Source organism: Hylobates moloch, unplaced genomic scaffold (genome assembly GCF_009828535.3).
Source record: "Hylobates moloch isolate HMO894 unplaced genomic scaffold, HMol_V3 SCAFFOLD_21, whole genome shotgun sequence".
Lineage (NCBI taxonomy): Eukaryota > Metazoa > Chordata > Mammalia > Primates > Hylobatidae > Hylobates > Hylobates moloch.
The window spans coordinates 21,914,314-21,938,141 of NW_026652296.1; the positions used below are offsets into that span (position 1 = coordinate 21,914,314).

General features: G+C 44.6%; 1 protein-coding gene across 1 annotated transcript in view; it reads right to left on the bottom strand.

Moving 5' to 3' along the window:
• Positions 1–23,828, bottom strand: part of PPP1R16B (protein phosphatase 1 regulatory subunit 16B) — a 117,748-nt gene that overhangs the window by 86,201 nt on the left and 7,719 nt on the right. Inside the window, exon 2 of the mRNA XM_032143344.2 lies at positions 1,061–1,411. Coding sequence (XP_031999235.1) covers positions 1,061–1,310 — 250 coding nt within the window. The 5' untranslated portion in view covers positions 1,311–1,411. The remainder of the gene's footprint in view (positions 1–1,060; positions 1,412–23,828) is intronic.

Genomic DNA, 23,828 nt, shown 5'->3' on the forward strand with positions numbered 1-23,828 from the left:
AAACGAAGTATAGAGAGTGGAAGAGACTTGTCTACTTGTCATGCTCACGTAGGGAACTGAGAAAGTCAGTTTTAGATTCAGGCAGTCTCACTTCAGAGTCCATCCCTCTACACCATTTATGACTGCAGCAAAGGCTACATACACGGAATACACGGAACAGCATTCAGAGGGTGCCAGGCATGGGGTCTGGCACAGAGGAGAGCTTTATGAAATGCAAGATCCTGTGAGTATTGAGCTTTTGGTGGGGAGAAACCAGATCCAACTTGTTCACCACTATATCTAGGAAAGTAATGCAAAAGAAGTTGTCTGTAAATATTTGTGGTTGTCTGTAAATATTTGTGGGAGGGAAAGAAAGTTATTATGGTATTCCTTAGCCAAAGGCTGGAATCCTTGTTCCCAAAAAAATACAGCTGGGCAAGGTGGCCTGCCTATAATCCTAGCTACTTGGGAGGCTGAGGCATGAGGATCCCTTTAAGCTGGGAGTTTGAGACCAGCCTGGGCAACACAGTAAGACCCTATGTCTAAATAAATAAATAAATAAAAACAAATGAATGAAGATGTTTAAACAAAAAGTCTAGGCCTGGCGCTGCGGCTCATGCCTGTAATCCCAGCACTTTGGGAGACCAATGGTGGGCAGATCACTTGAGCTCAGGAATTCGAGCCAGCCAGGGCAACAAAATGAGACCCCCATCTCTACAAATTTTTTTTGTTTTAATTAGCTGGGTATGGTGGCAGTACACCTGTGATCCCAGCTACTAGGGAAGCTGAGGTGGAAGGATCACTTGAGCCTGGTGACAGAGGTTGCAGCGAGCTGAGATCGCGCCACTATACTCCAGCCTGGGAGACAGAGCGAGACCCTGTCTTTGGAAAAAAAAAGAAGTCTAAGATAAATTCGAAGTTCCTAGGAACGTCCACCTCCTAAGAGGAATGGGGCTGCTGGAACTTGGAAGTGGGTCTGCAGACCTGCCTTGCCCACACGTCTACTGCACAGAACGTGGATTCCAAACCCTGATCAGAGGCCAAGACAGCTGCGTGGCCGCCAAGGCACAGAGGGGCCTACCTTCCTCGGCGTCGTTCCTCAGCGAGGCCTCCAGCAGGGCCACGCTGGCCTCGAAAGACACTTTCTTGCGGCGGCCGCCCGTGCTGCGCTTCCGCTCATGCTTTCGCTTGCGGTGCTGCAAGTCCTGCTCGTACTGTGCCCATTTCTTCAGCTGCTGGGCCCGGCGCTTCTGGGCGGCCCGCAGCCGCTCCAGCGTGGGCACCTTCTCCAGCAGCTGCAGCTCTGTCAGCAGGTCCACGTGGCTGGCCATGGCCACCGCCCTCCCCAACGCCCTGGCTGGGGGCTAGCACGGTGCACCGGGGGCCAGGGCAGCGCGGGGCCTCTGGTGGGGCTGGGGCCTCATGGTGTGGCCTGTGGCAGGGAGGGAGACACAGATGAACACATGTGTCAGACTCCACAACTCAGATCTGATATGTTCCCCAACGCCCCGTGTTCAAAACGCTTTTGAGGTTTTCCTTCCATTGCTCCTCGAGAGAAGTGCAAATCCTTACAGTGGCCCTGTAAGTATCAGCAAGGTCTGGCTGTGCTGTCTAATGCAGCAGCCAGTAGCCACCTGTGGCTATTTAAATTTAAATTAATTAGAATAAAGTAAAATAATTTAATTCCTTGGTTGCACTATCCACATTTCAAGTGCACAATCGCCACATGCTTCATACTGGACAATGCAAATAAAGAATATTTCCATCACTGCAGAGAGCTCTATTAGATAGCTTGGTTGACTGCCTCTCTAGCCACAGCCATTTAACAGGAACCATGCCATTTTAGTTTTCTTGTATAGAGTCACCCTACTTTAAGGATTTGGGTATCTGGGTGCTGGAACCAGAAGGGGTGCAGGGAGGGTCAGGACATGATGGGGGTTGCAGACCCCCAAAAATCTGGAGACTATACAAACGTCCAAGGCCTCAGAATTATGAGTATCTGACACTTCTGCCCAAGCCTCTTTTGTTCTGATCACTATGGGATGCAAGTTGTTCTGGAGATGGGATGGACAGGACCAGAAAGAGAACAGAAGAAACAATATACTATTGCAGTGCTTCTCAAAGTGTGGTCTGGGAACCCCATAGGGAACCCCTGAAACCATTTCGAGAAGTCCATAGGTCAAAACTATTTTCGCAACTATACTAAGATGTTACTAACCTTTTCCACTCATTATCTTATGAGTATACAGTGGTTCCCAAAGCTATATGAAAAGTGATATTGCAGCAGACTAAATGCAGAAGTAGATACAAGAATCCAGCCGCTAAGCTCAACACAAAGAATTTTGCAAAATTTTTAAACATCACTTTTCTTGCTAAATTTTTTTTGTTTTGAAAAATAGCTATTTTTCATCAAAATGTTATATATTATATGTTATGCTTTTATAGCAGTCTAATAAAAATGTTATAGATTATTATATTGTTATAATATATCATGGGTTTATGGTTTTATTTTAAAGGAATTAATGCCATTCTTAAAAATTTCTCAATATTCATTTATATTATGATAAATATTGACAGATATAATCCACATAAACAAAAGCTCTTTGGGATGCTCAATTTAGGGAACTAAAGAAATCCTAAGACAAAAAAGTTTGAAAACTGCTGAACTACTGGGACATAGAAAATCTCAAAGTTTCTCTCTTTGAATGACCTTTTAAAAAAATTACATCTCTTGCTCTCATGAGTCTCAAATAACATGAGGTCAACAAAATTTCAGAGTCTAAAGCCAGCTGGTCTTCAGCACAGACTCTATGAACTTTCAGACACAGAGGGAAAGGGTCTTAGGACAATCACTTGATCCTCTAAGCTTGTTCCTCCACCTACAAAGTGTCCTATCCACCTCCCAGAAGTTACAGGTGCAAGGAATAAAAAGAGCTGGGGCTGGATGCACTGGCTCAATGCCTGCAATCTCAACATTTTGGGAGTCCAGGGTGGGAAGATAGCTTGAGGCCAGGAGTTCCAGACCAGCCTGGGGAACATAGTGAGACCCTTATCTCTACAAAAAAATTAAAATAATTTTTTTAAAAAGAGCTGGCCCAAAACGTTAAGACACTTAAGCAATGAGACACAAGCTTGGAGGAGGAATGGTAGGGAGATGTAAATGCAGCATGTCTGTGAACCAGCAGGCAAGGCTGGTTTGGGGTTGTTGGGTAACAGGAAAGAATGGCAGGAGTCTACATCTGTGTGATGTGGCCCACTGTCTCAAAGAGTATTGGGTTAGCCCCTGGTTGGTTTCAGGAAGCGTTGTTAATCTCCTGGGTTGCCCGCATCACCCACCCCTCCAAAAGCCCTTTCTACGGAAGCTGAAGAGCAGGGTTCAGGCTAAATCCTCAGGTGCTCAGGTTGGGTCAGATCCAGGTCATTCTTCATGTCTCTCCCAGCTCAGAGACCGGAGAGTAAACAGGCAGAATGGGGAAGGGGTTGGCTTGGCAATGCCCAAAGGGCAAAAGTTCCAGGGTCTGAGTGGGTGTGACCTCCAGCATAAATAAGCCAATGGCAAGGCTCAACGGGAGACAAGGTAGCTGGTTTTGGTTGCCTTTTGTTTGTTTTGTTTTGATTTCTGTTTTGAATACACTTGCAATGCACTTTCAAGTAATTAAACTTTTTATTTTAGATCATTGTAGATTCACAGGGAGCATAACAAATAGTACAGAGAGAACCTGTGTACATTTCACCCAGTTTATCCCAGTGGTAGCATCTTGAAAACTACTATACAATATCACAGCCAGAAACCTGACAGTGATACAACCCACCAATCTTATGCCGATTTCCCTAGTTTTCCATATACTTATTTGGATGTGTTTTGTTTTTTGCAATTGTAACAATGTATCTACCACCTCAGTTCATAACCACACCTATCTCCTTCTCTAAGCTCCCCCTCCAACCCACTCCTGTCCCTGCCTTGGCAATTACTAATCTGTTCCCCATCTCTAGAATTTTGTCATTTCAAAAGATGTTATATAAATAGAATCAGATAGCAGGTAACCTTTGAGGATTGGCTTTTTTCACCCAGCATCATTCCTTTGAGATTCATCTACATTGCTGCATGCATCAATAGTGCATTTCTTCTTGTTGCTGGGGAGTATTCCATTTTATGGATGGCCCAAATTTGTTTAACCATTTACCTATTGAGAAACATCTGCATTGTTTCCAGTTTAAGGCTGTTCCATTCATCTACAGATTGTGTAAACATAAGTTTTTGTTTCTCAGGAGCAAATCCCCAAGAGTACAAGTGATAAGGCACATGGTAATTGCACGTTTACTTTTTTTTTTTCGAGATCTCGCTCTGTCACCCAGACTGGAGTGCAATGGCGTGATCTCGGCTCACTGCAACCTCTGCCTCCCAAGTTCAAGCAATTCTCCCGCCTCAGCCTCCCAAGTAGCTGAGATTACAGGTACCCACCATCATGCCCAGCTAATTTTTGTATTTTTGTAGAGACGGAGTTGGCCAGGCTGGTCTCAAACCCCTGACCTCAGGTAATCTGCCCACCTCGGCCTCCCAAAGTGCTAGGATTACAGGCGTGAGCCCAGAGACTGGCGCCATGTTTACTTTTAAAAGAAAACTGCCCAACTGTTCTCCAGAATGGCTGTGCTGGTTTCATGCCCTCCAGCAATGTATGAGTGATCCAGTTCCCTGCCAGCATTTGGGATTGTCACTGCTTTCTATTTTAGCCACTTAGATAGATGTTTTGGTCACTTTTTTAGAAGCAAGGAGTTCAAAAGAGTTCAATTCACAACCACACAATATCATTATTATAGTCAGACCTGTCTGAGAGCTAGCAGACCACAAGTTTATTTCACTCCACTTCCTCGAGTGAGTAAACATTTAATGAAGTCCTGCTCTGTGACGAGCCCTGATTCAGAGATGGATGTAGACCAGCTCTGCCTTCTGTCTGTCAATTTATCTTATAAATCCATTTAATTATCCCAGTAACCTAATAAAATAGTCGTACTAGGTACTATCATGCCTATTTTCCAGATGAGAAAACTAAGGCACAGAGTGATTAAGTCATTTACATAACAAACCACAGCTAGATAATGGAAGAGCCAGTCCACCCGGGGTTCTCAAGGAAGGCTTTCCAGAATACAAGACAACGGATTTGAATCTCAGGGCAGAAGTAGGATTTCACCAGTTGAAAGGAGCAGACACAGCTGAGAGGGAGTTAGGCAGCGTTCAAAGGTGTACAGAGTGGCTGACCACAATGGAGGGAACTCTGGAAACCAACATGCACAAACATGGCCCGAAGAGGACGTGGCTGCCCAGAGAAGTCTTGCTGGCAGTGATGAGCCACTTGTGGCTGTGGGCCAGGCCTAACCAGAAAGCCTCCTGTGATCCACGTCGTGTTTGTTGGTTTGTTTGGTCGAAGTCCACACCATGTTTTAAAATATTTTAATTCACTTCTGACATTTACAACTTGGAGATTTTATATCCAACATCAGGGGTTCAGCTTTTCTTAGAACATCTTGGTATGGGGCCACAGTGGGCTCACACGGCATCACCATCAACTGGTGTAGAGTCGGGCTGTCCCCTTTAGATAGGGCACATACCCTCTCCATTACCATAGTCCCCAATGCTCCCCATTACTCCCGCCTGACTGCCCTCACTAACTGACATCACTTGCCAGCTCCAATGTCATTTGAGTTTGCAAGCTCTGTCTTAGGCAGAATGAGACAGCAGTTTCCAAATAACCAGAGCTCCAATCTGCACAAGAAAGGAAAGAGGGCCTGTGAGTCTCCCCAACACACAGCAGGGTGAACACAGCAGCTAGGCGGCCCCAAGACAGGGCACTAGCCTGGGTGCTGGGGCATCCCACGGCAGCCAGGCTCCAATGGGCTGCAGACTGGCCTCCTCGTGAGACCTGGGCTCACCTGTCCACACTTCCAGAGAAAGCCCCAGAGGATGATGGGAACACAGCCCAAATGCCAGGACCTGGGAGAGCAATGGTTATCATCAACACTTAAAGGGGATCCCCAAGGAAGACCTCATTTGGAGGGACAAGGAAGTACAAGGAAGCAGTTGTGTGCACCCCAAGAACAGATGCCGGCCTCCAGAGCTGTCCAACAAGCAATTTGACAAAGGTGCTTGTGGTCAATGGCTGTCTCAGGAAGTGGCAAGTTCCTCATCACTCACTGGAGGATAAAATTTCCACCCGTGTCAGATTGGCCTAAGTATTCTGTGAGATGTCTTTCAGCCCTAAGATCCTGTACACAGTTACTCATTTCTTCATTATTATGACTTATCACCTCTGAGTGGAAGGTACCAAAAACATGCTAAAAGTAAAGATAAGAGTAATGGTACCAATCACTTACGCTGTTACAGCACTTTATCCCTTTCAAAGAACTTCCCCAGCCATCATCTCAGCCAAGTGCTTCCCTAAGTGTGGAAGGAGAATCCATTCCAAGGAAATTTTCAAAAGTACAGGAACAAGTCTTGACATAGCATGGACCCACACAGAGAGAAGGGTATATACGCTTTTCACTTCTCTTTTAATCTTTCAGACTTTCTCCAGAGAAAAGTGTCAGTCCGATGCTAACAGACCCTTAACATCTTTATAACTATGCCAATCCTCCTTGTAAACACAGAGAAAGCAGGCCTCAGCTCCTGGCCTGGGCAAGCCACTGTATCTAGGATAGAATGTAATAACATTGTTTTGTTTCCTGTGGATTTGTTTTCACAGTTACTGTTTGTTTATGGTTGTGATATAAAATTTCCTTTTTAAACAAATCTATTTCAGTTGGAAATAGCAAGTTGATAGTAAAGAAAAATTTAATGACAATGGCGTTTAGTGTTGGCAAAACTTATAAGTGACTGACATTTGGGAAACCCGTCTTGCCATTGATCTTCGTGGCAATAATCTTACAAGAGAAGCACTCATATAAACTCATTATTTTGTTTGACAAATATTTAGGGGGCATCTACCACATGCCAAGCCTGTGCTCAGGGCTAGAGAGGCAGCACGGTAAAGGCAGACACAGTTCCTGTGCAGTGGATGGATGGCACAGACACATGAGAGTGGGTGACATGCTCCAAGGATACAGAGGCTGAGCAGTAACTAAACCTGGGGCCTGACTCACAGCACAGTGCTCCCTCCATGGGCCCCAGGGTGGCAGGCCCCAGGCAGACAGAAGGAACCACTGCAGTGTCCTCCCTACTCCCAGCAAAGGAATTAAGGGCAGTTACCCAGCCCCCCTGGAGAAAGGTGAGAACAATATCTCCCAAGGGCCAGTAAAAGGGGCCAGAGGCACATTTTCTCTGATTTGGCCCTCCCCGCCAGCCCCTCCCACCTCGCCCCTCTGGGTTCCTTGGAGCTGGGGCTCGAGGACAGCTCCCTCTTGATTACTGGTTTTCAGGTGACCTAGTTTCCCCCAATAGACCCACACACCTCCTCCCACCCCCGTCTGAGAAAACCCTGCTTGGTCTAATTAAAGAACTGCCATGGTGCTGCAAACACAGCAGCAGGGTGGCCCCAAGACAGGGCACTGGCCTGGGTGCTGGGGCAGCCCACAGCAGCCATGGCTCCAGTGGGCTGCAGACTGGGCTCACCTATCCACGCTTCCAGAGGAAGCCCTAGAGGGTGATGGGAACACAGCACAAACTGCCAGGATGTGGGAAAGCAATGGTTATCATCAAGACTTAAAGGGGATCCCCAAGGAAGACCTCATTTGGAGGAAAACCAGCTCCATGGAGACATAGCAAGCCCAGCATTGGAAAATCCAGACGGAACATCCTGCAGAGAATGGGATACATGGGCCCACAAGTCAACAGAGTGTCCAGGACTGGCAAGATATCAGTGGGAGGGATCTGTGGAGGCCAGGTCGGGTGAGGTCATCCAGGAAGTATGTGTGATATGAGAAGAGAAATCAGAAGCAAGGGGAAATAGGGCAGGGTACTTAATTTTTCTAACATCTGGGTGGATGAACCAAAATAGTTTGATTGTGGCCAGAAGGAAGTCTGAGACCAAGGCACTTGACCCTTGGGGAAGCAGGAACAGGCCACTGAGGTGTGTTCACCTCTTCCCCCAGAGCCTTAACTCAGCCCCTGTTGTCTGACGAAGTCTGAACTTCATTCCTCTTGTTGACCCCAAAGGGAGAGACAGAGTCAGTGCATATCTGGGGAAGCAGAGACTCAGCTCCAGAGGGCTGACCCTTTAAGGGAAAGGCAAGAAAGTATGGCAGGGTACACCCCCGCCATCCCACAACACACTTCTTTGAATAATAGCATCACCCAAAGTATGGCAGGGGAGTGGGCAGGATGTACTACAGAACTCCTCATACTCCCCACCTTCAAAAAAGAAAGAAGACTATTACAAGAGTGTTATTTGGGGGAATAAATATACCTCTGGGAAAACTACAGAGGCACTGGTTTGGTGGTGATCTGTGTATTCCCACATTATTACTCAGTGCTGGGTCCTGATGGGCCAGAGCCTGTCAGCATCGGCCTGAGCCCAGCCGCAGTGAGTGGCTGGGGCTAGGCATGTGTCCTGAGTTGGCCCAATCAGAAGCTCTCTCTTTTCACAAGCTGCGAACTGGAAGCACAACACACAGTTGCTCCTGGAAGCCATCTTGCCGCCATCCCTGCAGGAAGCTGGCTTTTGGATGAAGCCAGTGCTTGGCGGTCACCAGAGGGAAACAGGGTCCTTTAACTAAGGGGTCTCAGGACTTCACCAGAGGGAAACAGGGTCCTTTAACTAAGGGGTCTCAGGACTCCTCTTCCCCTTACAACGGTTATTTCTTGGCTCTTCAGGCCTAAGGTGAGGCCCAGCTTTGAGGAAGGGTAGGAAGGTCAAAGCCAGGTTTCCCTGCCCACTCAGCTGGGAGAAGGGGGCCCAGGCTTTGTGACTGCTTAATTCTGGGGGAGCAGTTCGTTGACACATTTTTGGACTCGAGCCTAGTGCCTCGAGAAAAACAACACGAAGGAAGGTGAATTCAAATTTAAGAGATTTTAAAATATGAGTCAGAAAGTGTTTCAAAGTTCACACTGTTAAAAGGAAGTGTGAAGATTTGTTTTCATGTTCTTCAGCTATTCTTCTCTACACAATATTGGCAGTAGCCTGGAGGAAGGCGATGGGTCCTTTTCTCCTTGTGTTTCCTGTACCATTGAGCACGAGGGAAAGAAGAAAACAAAACAAACAGTGCTGGCTTTCCTACTCCTGGGATCTCACTCGGGACCTACTTTCTCTCCTAAAGGATGTACACCCCCACCCTCCCACAACACATTTCTTTGAATAATAGCATCATTTTTTTTTCCAGCATAAAGATGCTTTAACTCATGAGCAAAGAGGCTTCTGGGGCCCTTGGAGCTCCAAATACCTGAATTAGAAATCACTCCCCTAATCTCATTCCCATGGGATTTTTGTGGACTGACTGTCTTACTCCTGCTAGGATGAACCTTCTAGACTTTGGGCATTGTCATCATAGACAGATCTCCTGGTTTTAAATCAGTCGTGAAACTCAGATCCCCACAGGTCGGCTCCGTAACTCCAATTCTCCCAGCTGTGCTCCTTCATTCAGATCTCTGACTTGTCACTGTCCCCTGAAGCCCATTGACCATAACCCCATTTAGCAGGACTTTGTGTGTACTGGGGAGGCTGAAGGTAGAGGAGGCAGGATTCAAAAACCACACATTCAACAAGAACAAAGAGTGATGAGACAACTCATGCATCTTGAGCTTTCCCAGGAAAAGAATCATGTCATCATGTCCAGCAGTGGAACAATAACAGACCTGCTGACCTCTGTCTGAGCTGGCTGGGCCATATTGGGAGCAGAGGACCAGGTGTTAACAAAAGGCAACAAGAAAGGATCGGCTTTGTTCCAGGCTTCTGGAGGGCAGAGTGAGGCTCAGGCATGGTAATATGAAGAAGTGGGATTCACAGCCTGGGCAACATAGCAAGACCCTCTCTCTACACAAATAAATTAAAATTAGCCAGGTGTGGTGGTATGTGCCTCTAGTCCCAGCTACTTGGGAGGCTGAGGTGGGAGGATCACTTGAGCCCAGGGGTTCGAGGCTGCAGTGAGCTATGATGACACCACTCCATTCCAGCCTGGGTGACAGAACAAGACCCTGTCTCTAAAAAATAAAAATAAAAAATAAAAATAAATCATTTAAAAAATAAATACATGAATAATTTTTTAAAAAGAACAGCTAGGATCAGTCTGGCATGAGGATAAACTGTCTAACAGTGATAATTCAACAAAGTCCAGCCATGGCATGATGCTGGAGTCCCCACTACCAGGAATTCCATGGCCTTTAGAGGTCTATGGTGGGTGGTAGATGGGACTGGCCCCGTGAAGGCCCATGAGCCCCAATCCTGGCCTGCAGGGGATGGCATCGTATTGGGACTAAGCACTCTATCATGCATATCTGCACCCAGCATTTGGTAACCACCAGGCTACACAACTTGCAAGGCCCATTTTAAGCAGATACTGATTGATGATTTGGATTGGTTCTGCCTGTCAGGGTGAAGCTGCTCTCTCAGGCTCAGCTCCAAGAAAACTTCAAAGGAGGCCACAGCTCAAACAGGTAAAGGAATACCCATGAACACACCTGTCTTCCATGCTGAGCTTCCCTGCAAGAACTTGAACCCGGGGAAGCCCACACACTTGTAGGTAAGTACAGCAGTGTGGTGAAGGCCGTAGGGGACAGGAACAAGGGTGCCAAGGACAGGGGCACACACAAAGCTGACATGATGTCTACAAACACATTAGTCAGTCACAGTCACAGTGCTAAACCAAACAGCCTGTCTTCTGAAGAAGCTTATGTAATAGCTAAGCTTGGGGAAACGGGAGTCAAATTACAAACAGTTTCTCCAGGCTTGAGGGAGTGTGGTCCACCCCCTCCCTTCACAGGGAGATAAAAACTCCCTTTGCAGCTGAGGGGATCATTTTCCAAAGGAGGCTACCTGTGGCTACGGAACACACTCCTGGGTTACACAGTTATTAAACTGGGGATGGCCCTTCACATCGGGTAGGCTGGGGGTGGCCTCTAATCCCTGCCTTTCTCTCCCAGCACGACACTCATGATCAAACTTTCCTCTCTTGTGCCACCACTTAGGTTGGTGGTGGCTACTTGGTGCACTGTGAGGAGACGGATTACGAAGCCATGTGTAATAACAGGGAAAATGTATGTTGTGATCAATTAGCAAAGCCTGCCACGGCTGAAGAGGTGGGAAGTGGCTGCATGCACACTGAGTACGCAATTCTGTTCTACATCATGCTGCCTAAGAGCTTGGCATCCAATAGTTGCCTTTGTGTCCACGGATTAAAATCCTTGGCTGGGCATGGTAGTTTATGCCTGTAATCCCAGCACTTTGGGAGGCCAAGGATCTAGAAAGTTATCAGATATGAGTGGAAAGGCCCCTCAAATCCCAGAATATCATCCAAACAACAGCAACAACTCACCGTGGCATCCGTGGTAGATAAGCATCAAGAAAATCTCAGGTTCACGTAGGAATTTTTCCAATAACCCACCCTAGGGGACAAAGGAAGAACTGTACTCCACCCCGTTAAGGTGACTAGATCCAGACTCTAGGAACTCAAGCAAAGGAGGGCAGCCCCTGTTTTACTCCATCTGGACGTTAGCAACTACTTGTTCTATTACAAATTTGTCTATCTTGTTTGTTAACCAAAATGTCCCCTTATCTCCCTGATCACTAATACAATGGATTTTCTGATATCTTCTTGCATTTTACCAGGAAGATCTTCTAAAGTACTTGCGGCTCTTTTACAGTTTTTTTCTAGTTCCTACTTCCCCCTCCCAAGGCTGGCCCTGGAATGTGGGGAGACAGCATGCTGTTGGTAATTGGATAGGGTCCATTCAGGATGGAAAAGGACCAAGGCACTGTTGCCACTGACACCCTTCCTCATCCAGGTCTGGGGATCACTGTCTTGTCCATTCCAAGCATCTTGGGCTCCACACCATTACCAGCATAAGAGAGGAAGGGGAACATAATTTGCTGCCTTATAAAACCACTCTCTCCATTTCAGAAACCTCAAATATCCCTAACAAGCTATCTCCTCTCCTTTAGCCAGGGATATTCTTAGCCAGTTAGGAAGTAGTTGGGATAGAATTTTTTTTTTGGATACAGAGTCTCGCTGTGCTGCCCAGGCTGGAGTGTGTTAGTATGATCTTGGCTCACTACAACCTCCGCCTCCTGGGTTCAAGTGATTCTCCTGCTTCAGGCCTCCCAGCTAATTTTTGTATTTGTAGCAGAGACAGGGTTTCACCATGTTGGCCAGGCTGGTCTTGAACTCCTGACTTCCAGTGATTCCATCCATCTTTGCCTCCCAAAGTGCTGGGATTACAGACGTGAGCCACCATGCCTAGCCTGGGATGGGAATTTTTAAAAACTTTTCATATAGTTTGTTCACTGAAGCTCAGAGAATAATTCCAAGGAAACAGGGATGATTAAAAGCATAGAATTGAACTTGAAGGAAAAAGTCCTACCCTGGGGGACAAAAGAATGAGAAGAGGAAGACAGAGGGCAACACAGAGAGCAGATTCCAATTAAGTGCATAGCCAGTGCGGGATGGAACTGACATTCGAACCCAGGTCTGCCTAACTCCAAAGCCTACACCCATAAAAAGCAGAAGGAGAAGAAGGAACTGGGAAAATCTCTAAAGGAACCATAAGTGCTTTAACAGATCTTTCTCATGAATTTCAAGAAGATTTCAGAAAATCCACAGTATTCATGATCAGGGAGATGGGGACATTTTGGCCAAAAAACCAGAGAGACCAACTGGTAATAGAACAAATACTTGCTGAAGCCAGTGTGGAGTAAAACATATGCTTAATGAAACTAAAGGCTAACATTGCAGAACTGATAAACTGGATACATGAAATGAACCTAGAAACAAAGAATGCCAGGTAATCATGGCAGCTTCTGTATCCAGCACACCTTCCACCTGCCAAGTTCTTTGCATGTAACCTTTCTGGGAATCACTGCACCAACTCTGCAATGTAGGTATTGCTCCCATTTCAGAGAGGAGAAAACTGGGACTCAGAGAGGTTAGGGAACTCGTAACTAGGGCTGATGTTCCAGTTGTGTGTGGTTGGCATCTCTTCTGATTAGTCTGGCATCTGTTTTGATTGGTCAGTCTCTATGCCATTAGTTAAGTATTTTTAATATCCTCTCTCCTTAAAAATAAAAAAAAAAATGTCAGACAGGAAAGATAAGCCACGGAGGCATGACTATAAGAGGAGTCCTTGAAGGAAAATAAATGAAATCTATGCCGAGTAAGGATAACTGATTAAAGTAATAACTTCCCTTACTGTTGGAACTGTCATCACTTTTGGAGGCTTGGGTAGGAAATATATCTCATCCTAAATTTCATAAAATCTGCCTTCCAAACCCCTGTAGGCTTAACCCCCTATGGGTGCTCCTTTTTTCAGTGAGCATTTTTGTGTGTTTTTGGGGTTTGTTTTGTTCTTTTTTTTTTTTGAGACAAAGTCTCTGTCACCCAGGCTGGAGTGCAGTGGCGCTATCTCGGCTCACTGCAACCTCAGCCTCCCAGGTTCAAGTGATTCTCCTGCCTCACCCTCCTGAGTGGCTGGGACTACAGGCAAGTGCCATTCCACCTGGCTAATTTTTGTATTTTTAGCAGAGACAGGGTTTTACCATGTTGGCCAGGCTGGTCTCGAACTCCTGACCTCAAGTGATCCGCTGGCCTTGGCCTCCCAAAGTGCTGGGATTACAGGTGTGAGCCACCATGCCTGGCCTCAGTGAGCACTTTCACTTCACCTGGTAACTCCCAAACCAGATTCATAACAGCAACTGGCCTCTCTCCTCTCCTTTCTGAGAGATGAAACTGTTAGTACAATAAAACAGAAAGTTTCCAGATGCTCTACATTTTGGTAAGTGAAGTTTCCATCCAATAGGCAGGTTTTGAAGTCTCAATACTGGATCTATGACCTTCCAGGTCACCATGCAGAGAAGCAGGCTGTAGTATTCTGCCTTTAGAGCATTACTTCTGTTCCTCCCCTCTTTGATCTCCAGCCAAAGTTCCTCCACTTTGATTCCCTCCTCTTGGGTATACAGAACTCCAAGCATACCTCCGCTTCCCTCTCACCGGTTGTATTTCCTTTGAACATGTGACTTCTCTATAAGCCATAGTTTCACCCCACAAAAGTGGTGTTGCTAACACAGTTGAATTTATCTCCTCATGTTAAAATCTCATGTTCACTTTGTTAACTGCTTTGGTCTACACTCAAATGTCTGGAGCTCTACTACCACACCCATCCTTCTACTCAGCAAATTCCTGAACACTCTGTTTCATACTTGATGCCAACAATGAGTAACTACTAGTTTCAGGGTTTTCTTCTGGCAATTTTCTCTGAAAATTCACTTCCATTTTTAATTTAAATCCTATTTATTTAGCCAATAAACAAATATTTATTGCCATCTATATGAGGTAGGCAATAAAGTAGGGTGGCTCTAACGATCCCTAAATGAAAAAAGCTACTGATCAGAGAGGTCCTGCTTCTAGTAAGGGCAAAGTAGCTCTTTCTGGACCAAACTTCCCACACAAAACTATTACGAACTCTAGACAGAAAACAACAACAACAACAACAAAAAAAAAAAAACAAAAAAAGATTGGAAGGCACTAAATGTGTTCAGCTACAAGCAAGTAGAAACTGGAGAGGAGGCAACACCTGAAAGAAAGAAATGGCACTAGATGACTTTCATGTTTTTATGGCTTTTTATTTGCAGGAAGCGCGCAGTCAATGCCGTACTTACTAGCTAAAACTTGGACAGAAAACCACTCTCTTACTATTTGAGGAGTTTAAAGGCAGAGTTCAAGTAACCACAGCTGGAAAATAAGGAGAAATGTCCCAGAAAAGAATCACAGAACAGTAGCCCCAAATTCTGAGTATAAACAGTGCCCAAATCTCACTGAATGATGTACATACAGGGCAGACTTCAAGTAGTTCAACTAAAGCTAAATGAATTGAGCAAAGATTTCAGATGTTGTCCACCCAAGAAAGACTGAGTTTGAGTTTGGTCAAGTTAATTGCCTGATTAAAAAATATATATATATAATTATACTTATATTATAAATAATATATGTTATATAATGTAAATATAATATATTATTTATGTATATTATATATTATATACATTATTTATATATTATATTTTATATATATTATATATTATATATATTAAAATATATATATATTTCTGAGGAATAGAATTCAGAGTCTCTTCAGGTCTCATTCACAACATTTAGGTTGTAATCCAAAATTACTAGGCAAATTAAAAACAAACAGGAAAATGTGACTCAAACTCAAGAGAAAAGGCAATCAATGGAGACCAATCTCAAGGTGACCCAGGTGTTGGAAATAATAAAGATTGTTAAAGCAGTTATACCTTTGCTCAAGAATGTAAAGGAAATTATGCTTGTAATAAAAGAACAGATAGGAAATCTGAGCAGCAACATAGAAATTACAAAGAAAAGAACCCAAAGCATCAATTCCACTAAATTCCCAACAGTACCTTCCTCTGCACCTATTTGAGTGGTGTCTCTCACTAGGGACAGTTACAAAGTTCTAATATATTTATTTCAATGACCATTTTTTAGCATCTTCCAAGTGCCAGGGTCTAGGCAGCCTTTGGGGCACAAAAATATGTCACAAAGACCAGATCTTCTTCTCTGACAATGTCTATATAGCCCACTAGTCACTTCTCATATCTTCCCTTCTCATTCAGGTCTTAAATTATAAAAAGAGATTAAAGTCCTGCTGTGGCATCTTTCCAGAGCTTCATAGTGCTTCCCCCTTAGCTTCCAGATCACTCCTGGTGGAGCCATTTGCTCCAAATAAAGCACATAGGAATGAGAGGCAGGCTGTCAGGTTTGACACATGTGAACATCGTCCCTCCACTGGCTGATAGCCAGGTCAGTTCTACCAAAAACTCTGGGACACCACAGGGAATCCATGGGGAGGCACTCACCACTACAACTTCTCTTTCTCCAGTTCTACTCTGCTTTTGCAAAATCTGTTAGGAAAGACGTTCTCAAACTTGGCATTGGAATCACTTGGAGATGCTGGGAATATACATGAAGATCACAGAGAAAGACCACTACAAATCTATCAGAATGGCCAATTTTTTTTTTTTTTTTTTTTGAGACAGAGTCTTTCTCTGTCGCCCAGGCTGGAGTGCAGTGGCGTGATCTCAGCTCACTGTAAGCTCTGCCTCCCGGGTTCATGCCATTCTCCTGCCTCAGCCTCCTGAGTAGCTGGGACTACAGGTGCCTGCCACCACGCCTAGCTAATTTATATATATATATATATATATATATATATTTTTTAGTAGAGATGAGGTTTCACTGTGTTAGCCAGGATGGTCTCGATCTCCTGACCTCATGATCCACCAGCCTCGGCCTCCCGAAGTGCTGGGATTACAGGCATGAGCCACCGCGCCTGGCTCAATTTTTTTTTTTTAAGACAGAAAATGCCAACTGTCGGCAAAAATTCTTACACACTGAGTGGGAATATAAATTGGTACAACCACTTTTTAAAACTGTTCAGCAATGTCTTGTAAAATTAAACACAGGCATGTCCTATAATCCTGCAATTGAATTCCTAGGAATACACCCAACAGAAATTTGTTTTTTTTTTTTAGATTAAGTTTCGCTCTTGTTGCCCACGATGGAGTGCAATGGCACAATCTCGGCTCACTGCAACCTCCGCCTCCCTGGTTCAAGCAATTCTCCTGCCTCAGCCTCCTGAGTAGCTGGGATTACAGGCATGTGCCACCATGCCCGGCTAATTTTGTATTTTTAGTAGAGAAGGGGTTTCTCCATGTTGGTCAGGCTAGTCTTGAACTCCTGACCTGAGGTGATCTGCTTGCCTTGGCCTCCCAAAGTGCTGGGATTACAGGCATGAGCCACTGCGCCCGGCCAGCAATTTCTGTATATATTCGCTAAAAGGCATTCACAAGAATGTTAATTGCACTATTTCTAATAGACACAAAGTATAAACAACCCAAAATGCCCCCAACAGTAGTTTGGAGAAAAAATATGGTTTGTTCACACAATGGAACATTGTACAGCAATGAGAATGAACAATATACAATTACACTCAACAATATGGATGACTCTCGCAAACAATGTTAACCAAAATAACCCAAACACACAAAAATGCATACTATATGATTGCATTTATGTAAAATTCAACAACAGGCAAAACTAATCTATGCAGTTTCAGGGTGTAGGGAGTGACTGGAAAGGGACATACGGGGTTGGAGAGGGGGCTTCCGGAGTGCTGGTAGCACTCCAAGCAGGATATGGGTTAAATAGACAGGTTCAGTTTGTGATAAATTGATTCATTTAAGATTTGTGTACTTTTGTGTATTTGTTTTTCCTTAAGAAATCATCACAATTTTTTTTTAAAAATACTGCTGTCTGGGTCCCACCTCAACAGATTCTAGTTTAATCGGTCTGGAATGCAGCCAGAAATTGACATTTTTAAAAGCTCCCCAGGTGGGTCTCATGTGCACCCAAGAACCACTGTGTCAGAACCTGGCAACTCTCCTTACTATTTCTTGGAGCAGAAAGTGCTGCTGCTTCTCCAGGAAGTCTAAAAGCAGGATGTTTTTGGTAGAACACTAGTAGCGCCAGAGGATATTAATAGGAGTTACATGAAAAAAGTCTTCTATAGTCATATACGTAATATATTTATTTTTTAGTTTATCTTTTTTGAGTTAGGGTCTCAGTATGCTCCCTGGGCTGGTCTCAAACTCCTGGATTCAAACAATCCTCCTGCCTCAGCCTCCTAAGCAGCTGGGATTATAGCTACCATCATGCCCAGCTAGTAATATGTTTCATTACAATTATCAACTTGTATTGAACACTCACTGCATTCCTAGAGCTAAGCTATGTGTTTTAGCTACTCATATTATCTCATGTAATCTTCACAGCAAGCCTATGAGAAAGGTACTATTAATCCCTGTTTTATAGAAGGGCAAACTAAGCTCGGTAGGGTTAAGTAATTGCCCAATGTCCAGTAAGCAATGGGGGTGGGATTCAAATCCAGATTGGCTTTGACACTGAAGCCCATGCTCTTTTTTATTTTTTCCTTTTTCTTTCAAGAATTACAAGGGGTCAGGTACAGTGGTTCATGCCTGAATCCCAGGGATTTTGGGAGGCCAAGACGGAAGGATGGCTTGAGCCCAGGAGGTTGAGAGTAGCCTGGACAACACAGTGAGACTTCATCTCAAAACATTAAAAAATTAGCTGGGTGTGGTGGCTCCCACCTGTAGTCCCAGCAACTCAGGAGGCTGAGGTGGGAGGATCGCCTAAGCCCAGGAGGTTGAGGCTGCAGTGAACTGTGATTGCACCACTGCATGATCACAGATCACTGCACTCTAGCCTGGGCAACAGAGTGAGATCTTGTCTCAAGAAAAAAAAAAACAAAACAGAGGACAATCAGTGAAGCCTACACACTCGACTACTGCCCTAAACTGCCTGTCCAGACAGCACTTGACTGCAGGAGTTAACTGAGCCTTTGCTATGCTAATCTGAGCTGTGAGTTGACAAGACAAGAATATTGAATGCAGCAGTTCGCAAAGTGGTTTCCTTGCCTCCACCGCTTACCTTCCAACCCGCCATCCACAACGCTGGTGGAGTTTTCACTCTTAAACCAAGTTTGATCCTGTATTTCCCTTGGAGGGAAGCATCTGATGGCTCCCACTGCCTATGCTGTCCAGTTTTAAGCTCTCAGCCTAAACCGTCCAATATCTGGACCTTGACATTTTAGCTTTCTCTCTGGCCAGCCTAACTTCCCTCCCCACCCCCAACTCACTAAATACCCAATTTTCCAGCTGCACCGAACAGGACTGATGATTCACTCCTCCCCAGTGGTACTCACCATTTGCTGAGACTCTACTGTGTGCCAGGTACTATGCATAAATTGACTTTAATCCCCGCAATGAGTCTTAGAAACAGGCGTCATTACCCCCACTGGATACGTTAGTAAAAGGAGGCTCCTCTTGACATGCCCAAAGTCACAACTAGGAAGTGGCAGGGCTAAGATTTGAACCAAGATGTATCTGCTACAAAGCCCATGCAATTTTCACTACACCACAACTCACCTCCTCACTTTCACACACGCTGGTTTTGTTTTGTTTTGTTTTGTTTTGTTTTGTTTTGTTTTTGAGACAGAGTCTCGCTCTGTCACCCAGGCTGGAGTGCAGTGGCACAACCTCGGCTCACTGCAGGCTCCACCTCCCAGGTTCACGCCTTTCTCCTGCCTCAGCCTCCGGAGCAGCTGGGAGTACAGGTGCCCGCCACCAGGCCCGGCTCATTTTTTGTATTTTTAGTGGAGACGGGGTTTCACCGTGTTAGCCAGGATGGTCTCGATCTCCTGACCTGTTGATCCGCCTGCCTCGGCCTCCCAAAGTGCTGGGATTACAGGCCTGAGCCACTACGCACGACCCACACACGCTGTTTTATGAGTGGCAGTACCCTTCTTTCTCTCCACCTGGCAAACTCCTGTTGTTCTTTGAGAGGTAGCTCAAGTGCTAAAATGACAATAGCTATCATCTCGTAAGGGCTTTCCAGGCACTGTGCTCAGCACTTGCCTTGTCCCATTTAGGAAATATTGTCTCAATGTCTTTTTTTTCTTTTTTTTTTTTTTTTTTTTTTTTGAGATGGAGTTTCGATCTCGTCGCCCAGGCTGGAGTGCAGTGGTGCGATCTCGGCTCACTAAAGCTTACGGCTCCCAGGTTCAAGTGATTCTCTTGCCTCAGCCTCCTAAGTAACTGGGATTAGAGGCACACACAACCATGCCTGGCTAATTTTTTTGTATTTTTAGTAGAGAAAGCGTTTCACCACGTTGGCTAGGCCGGTCTTGAACTCCTGACCTAAGGTGATCCACCCGCCTTGGCCTCCCAAAGTGCTGGGATTGTAGCTGTGAGCCACCGCACCCAGCCTCAATGTTTTAATATTGCCTCTGAATTGTTCTTTATCTCTCCTGTGCCAAATGGGCTTCGTTCCCCTCTCTAGTCCCAAAGCATTTGACCGCATCTCTTCTGTGGCACTCAGCACTGTGGTAATTGCTGGTTTCAGATCTGCCTCTTCAGTTGTTCTGGATGCTCTCAGAAGACAAGGGATATGTATTGTTCACCTTTACATCCCATGATAACACCACCCAGCACATAGTAGGTATTCAATACGTGGGAGAGGGCGGACAGCGGGCTGGCCAAGAGACTGAAAATTCACGAAGAATTTCTGTTCTGCCATAAGAGAGTGGTCCTTTGACTTAGAACAAGAGCTGTAACATCAAACTGGGCAAAACAGATTTGGCTAATGGGGGAGGAGGGTGGGCCCTGGGACCAGAACCAGGACATACCTTGCCTGGCCCCTGCCCTTTGCCTCCTGTAAGAGGGTGGACTAAGATTGTGCTGGTCTTCACAGTCTCTTTTCCACTCTGCATGCTTTGCAATTGGCTCTATATATCCCTGCTGAGGGGATTTGTTGTAAAACGATGGTTAGGTTCATTCCACAGCGCTGATTCAGTTGATTTTCTCAACTGCTCCTTGTGTTGTGTTGCTTTTAATATGTCTCAAGTGAATGAAGAGCTATCTAGGACAGGTGGGCCCAAAGAAAATGTATATAGCTAAGGCTTGGTTCCCCCCAGGTGGGTCGACCAGATGATCATACCCCTTTCTACATGGACCTATTGTTTTTGAGGAGGCCCCTTTACAAGACATAGACAGATGTTTGATGTTCACTCATTGATTGAAAACCATTCTATGGATCCACTGTACCACAGGTCTGTTCAGAGCACACCTGCTTGTAATCCCTGTGGTAAACAGCCTATTTATGCCACCCACATCCAACCTCTATGAGCTTCAAGCTTGCTGATTTTTAAAGCCAGCCTCCTGTTTCCTTGCTCCCACTCTGTCTGGACGAATATACAGATCTGCCCGGGTTTGAGTGATAGGTAATCAGTGCCAGCTGCAAACTCAGCTGGGCTTCCCCACAGGCTCCCTCAAACAAACCCTATTTGTAAACATGGAAACTACCAAAGAGACTATTTTAAAATTACTCACCCCTTCCTAACTTCCCACTTCTTCTGCTGCCCCCACTAAGGATAAGCTCCATTATTATTTTTTTTCTTTTTGCTTCTAATCAAGTTGTTTTCTTTTGAGAATTTCAAGCCTCCTCACATCCTGGGACATAGTGCATACGGTATTTTATGAAATAATTTGTGATATTAATGAATATAGAGTTTATCAAACAAAAGTTAGCTAAGCTTATGCATTTCTCTAGCACAATGTGAACCATACTGTTTTGCTCTCATTTTATTTGTTCATGTGTCTGCCAACTCCAGGAGATGGGATCAACCTGAAGGCAAAAGCTGGTTTCATTTAATTTTGTATCCAATTCCAAGCATAAGGCCAGGTACAATGTAGTTTCTGAATATTTGATCATCATTAAGTAGGCATAATCCAAAGGGTCATAAAATCTAAAAATTACTGTAGAACCTGATGCAGAAATGTTCTGTTTTATATCTATCAGACTGACAAAAATGAAAGTTACTTAATCCTCAGTGCTGGAGAATAGATGGGGAAAACAGTCATACACTGTTGAGGAAACAGAAATTGGTTCAGCCTCTTTGGAGAACAGGTTAGCAATGTCTATCATAGTTGAAACTGCCAGGAATTTTCCTTATGAATAAAATCATCAGTATATAGCGTATACAAAAATATATACACTGTTCAAACAAGGATGTTGCAACATTATACATTTGTAGGAGGAAAAAAACTGGAAACTATCTTAGCCATCATCAAGAAACTAGAAAATAAATGATGGTACATTTTTATCACTGGACTATCAGATAGCCTTAAAGATCCAGATATATCTGTGTGTTGGCATGTGCTCAGATAAATTAGCTGAAAAAGAAGATCTCAGAAGAGTTTTGTATAGTTGTGTTAAAAAGAAAAATGGATAAACATGTAAATGAATATGGGTTTATATATGCATATGAAATTTATGGAAAAATACATAAAACATTCATAGATTTATTCCGGGGAAAAGGGATGAGTGGCTGGGAAGATGGGGAAAGTTTACTTATGATACACTTATATACTCTGTATAATTAAAAAGCATGACATACAGCCATAGGAAAACAAAATCTTAAGTTTATATATAAAAGAAAAAAAATGAATGACATTTTGGTGAAAATCTTCCTTATATTTTTATAAGGTAATAGGCAATGTTTATAAGGCAACAGTTCCTCTCTATCCAGTCCACGGGATAGCCAATGACAGCAATAGTTCCAGAAAGAAAACAGGAGACAGAGAAAGTCACCAGAAAGAGTCAAGAGCTCTAAAGAGAATATTAAGTGTCAAAATTTGTACATTTTACTTGTTCTTGGATGTGAGGAAATAAAGCCAGTTCTGACTGACAGTCTGAACTAAGACATTCTGAGAACTCTCCAGGCTGGCACAGACTCTGGGGCCAAGAAGCAGAGACTAGGGATGCCCAGGTAAGTAATGGCCATAAGTAACCTAGTGAGCAAAACGAATGACCCAGCTCCTGGGGACATAATGACACAGTGCTCTGCTCACCTCTTTCCCTAGCCCCTGAATACTCCTAGGGACTAACTCTAATGATAATAACACCATAAGAATAGTTGGCATGTATCAGGTACCTCCTACCTGCCAAGCAGAGGCTAAATGCCTAATCATATCAATTTATGTTATACTATTATTATTCCTGTTTTACATATGGGGAAATTGTGGCTCAGCAAATATACGCATGTAACTTACTCAAGGTTGCAATAGGTGCTGGAGGTAGGAATCAAACCCATATCTGACTCTAAAGCCAGCCAAGGTCATTGCTAGCCTTCCCCCCTCTGAAGGAAGGACAAGAAAAAAGGCACTCCCTCAGAGTAGGGCCAGCACCATGAAGAGAAGACAGCATTTTTACGCAAAGAAAGGGCCAGAGAGTGTAATGATTCAGTGCAAGGACTTTGAAGCCGGATGTCCTGAATTGGAATCCTGACTTTTCCATTTACTGGCTGTGTGACCTTGAGTAAGTCATTGAATCTCTCTGCTTCACTTTCCCGAACAGTAAAATCACAGTAGCAATAAAGTCACCCCTGGCCAGACACAGTGGCTCGTGCCTGTAATCCCAACACCTTGGGAGGCCGAGCCGGGTGGATCACTTGAGGTCAGGAGTTCGAGACCAGCCTGGCCAACATGGTGAAACCCCTTCTCTACTAAAAATACAAAAGGTAGCCAGGAGTGGTGGCAGGCACCTGTAATCTCAGCTACTCAGGAGTCTGAGGCAGGAGAATCGCTTGAACCCGGGAAGCAGAAGTTGCAGTGAGCCGAGATGGCACCACTGCCCTCCGGCCTGGATGACAGAGTGAGACTCTGTCTCAAAATAATAATAATAATAATAATAATAATAATAATAATAATAATAATAATGTCACCTCTTAGAGTTGTTAGGAGGACTAAAGGAGTTAAATAGATAGCACCTGGCTCATAATAAGTACCAAGTGATTATGATGAATATTAAGAAAAAGGTGCCCTTCCCTCTAAGCAGATGCAGCCCTGCAGGGTGCAGAGCTTGGCAAGTGGATCACAGGCTAGATTTCAGCCTCTCCTTTAGCTGAGTGCCACTGTGCCCATCAGCAATACACAACTCTACAACCTTACATAGGTCCTGCTAAGCAATTAACCTACATGTACTGGCAGTTATTCCTCCCACCTTCCATCAGTCTGACTGAATCAGAATCACCTGGCACACTTTGAAAAAATACAGACTTTCAGGGCCCT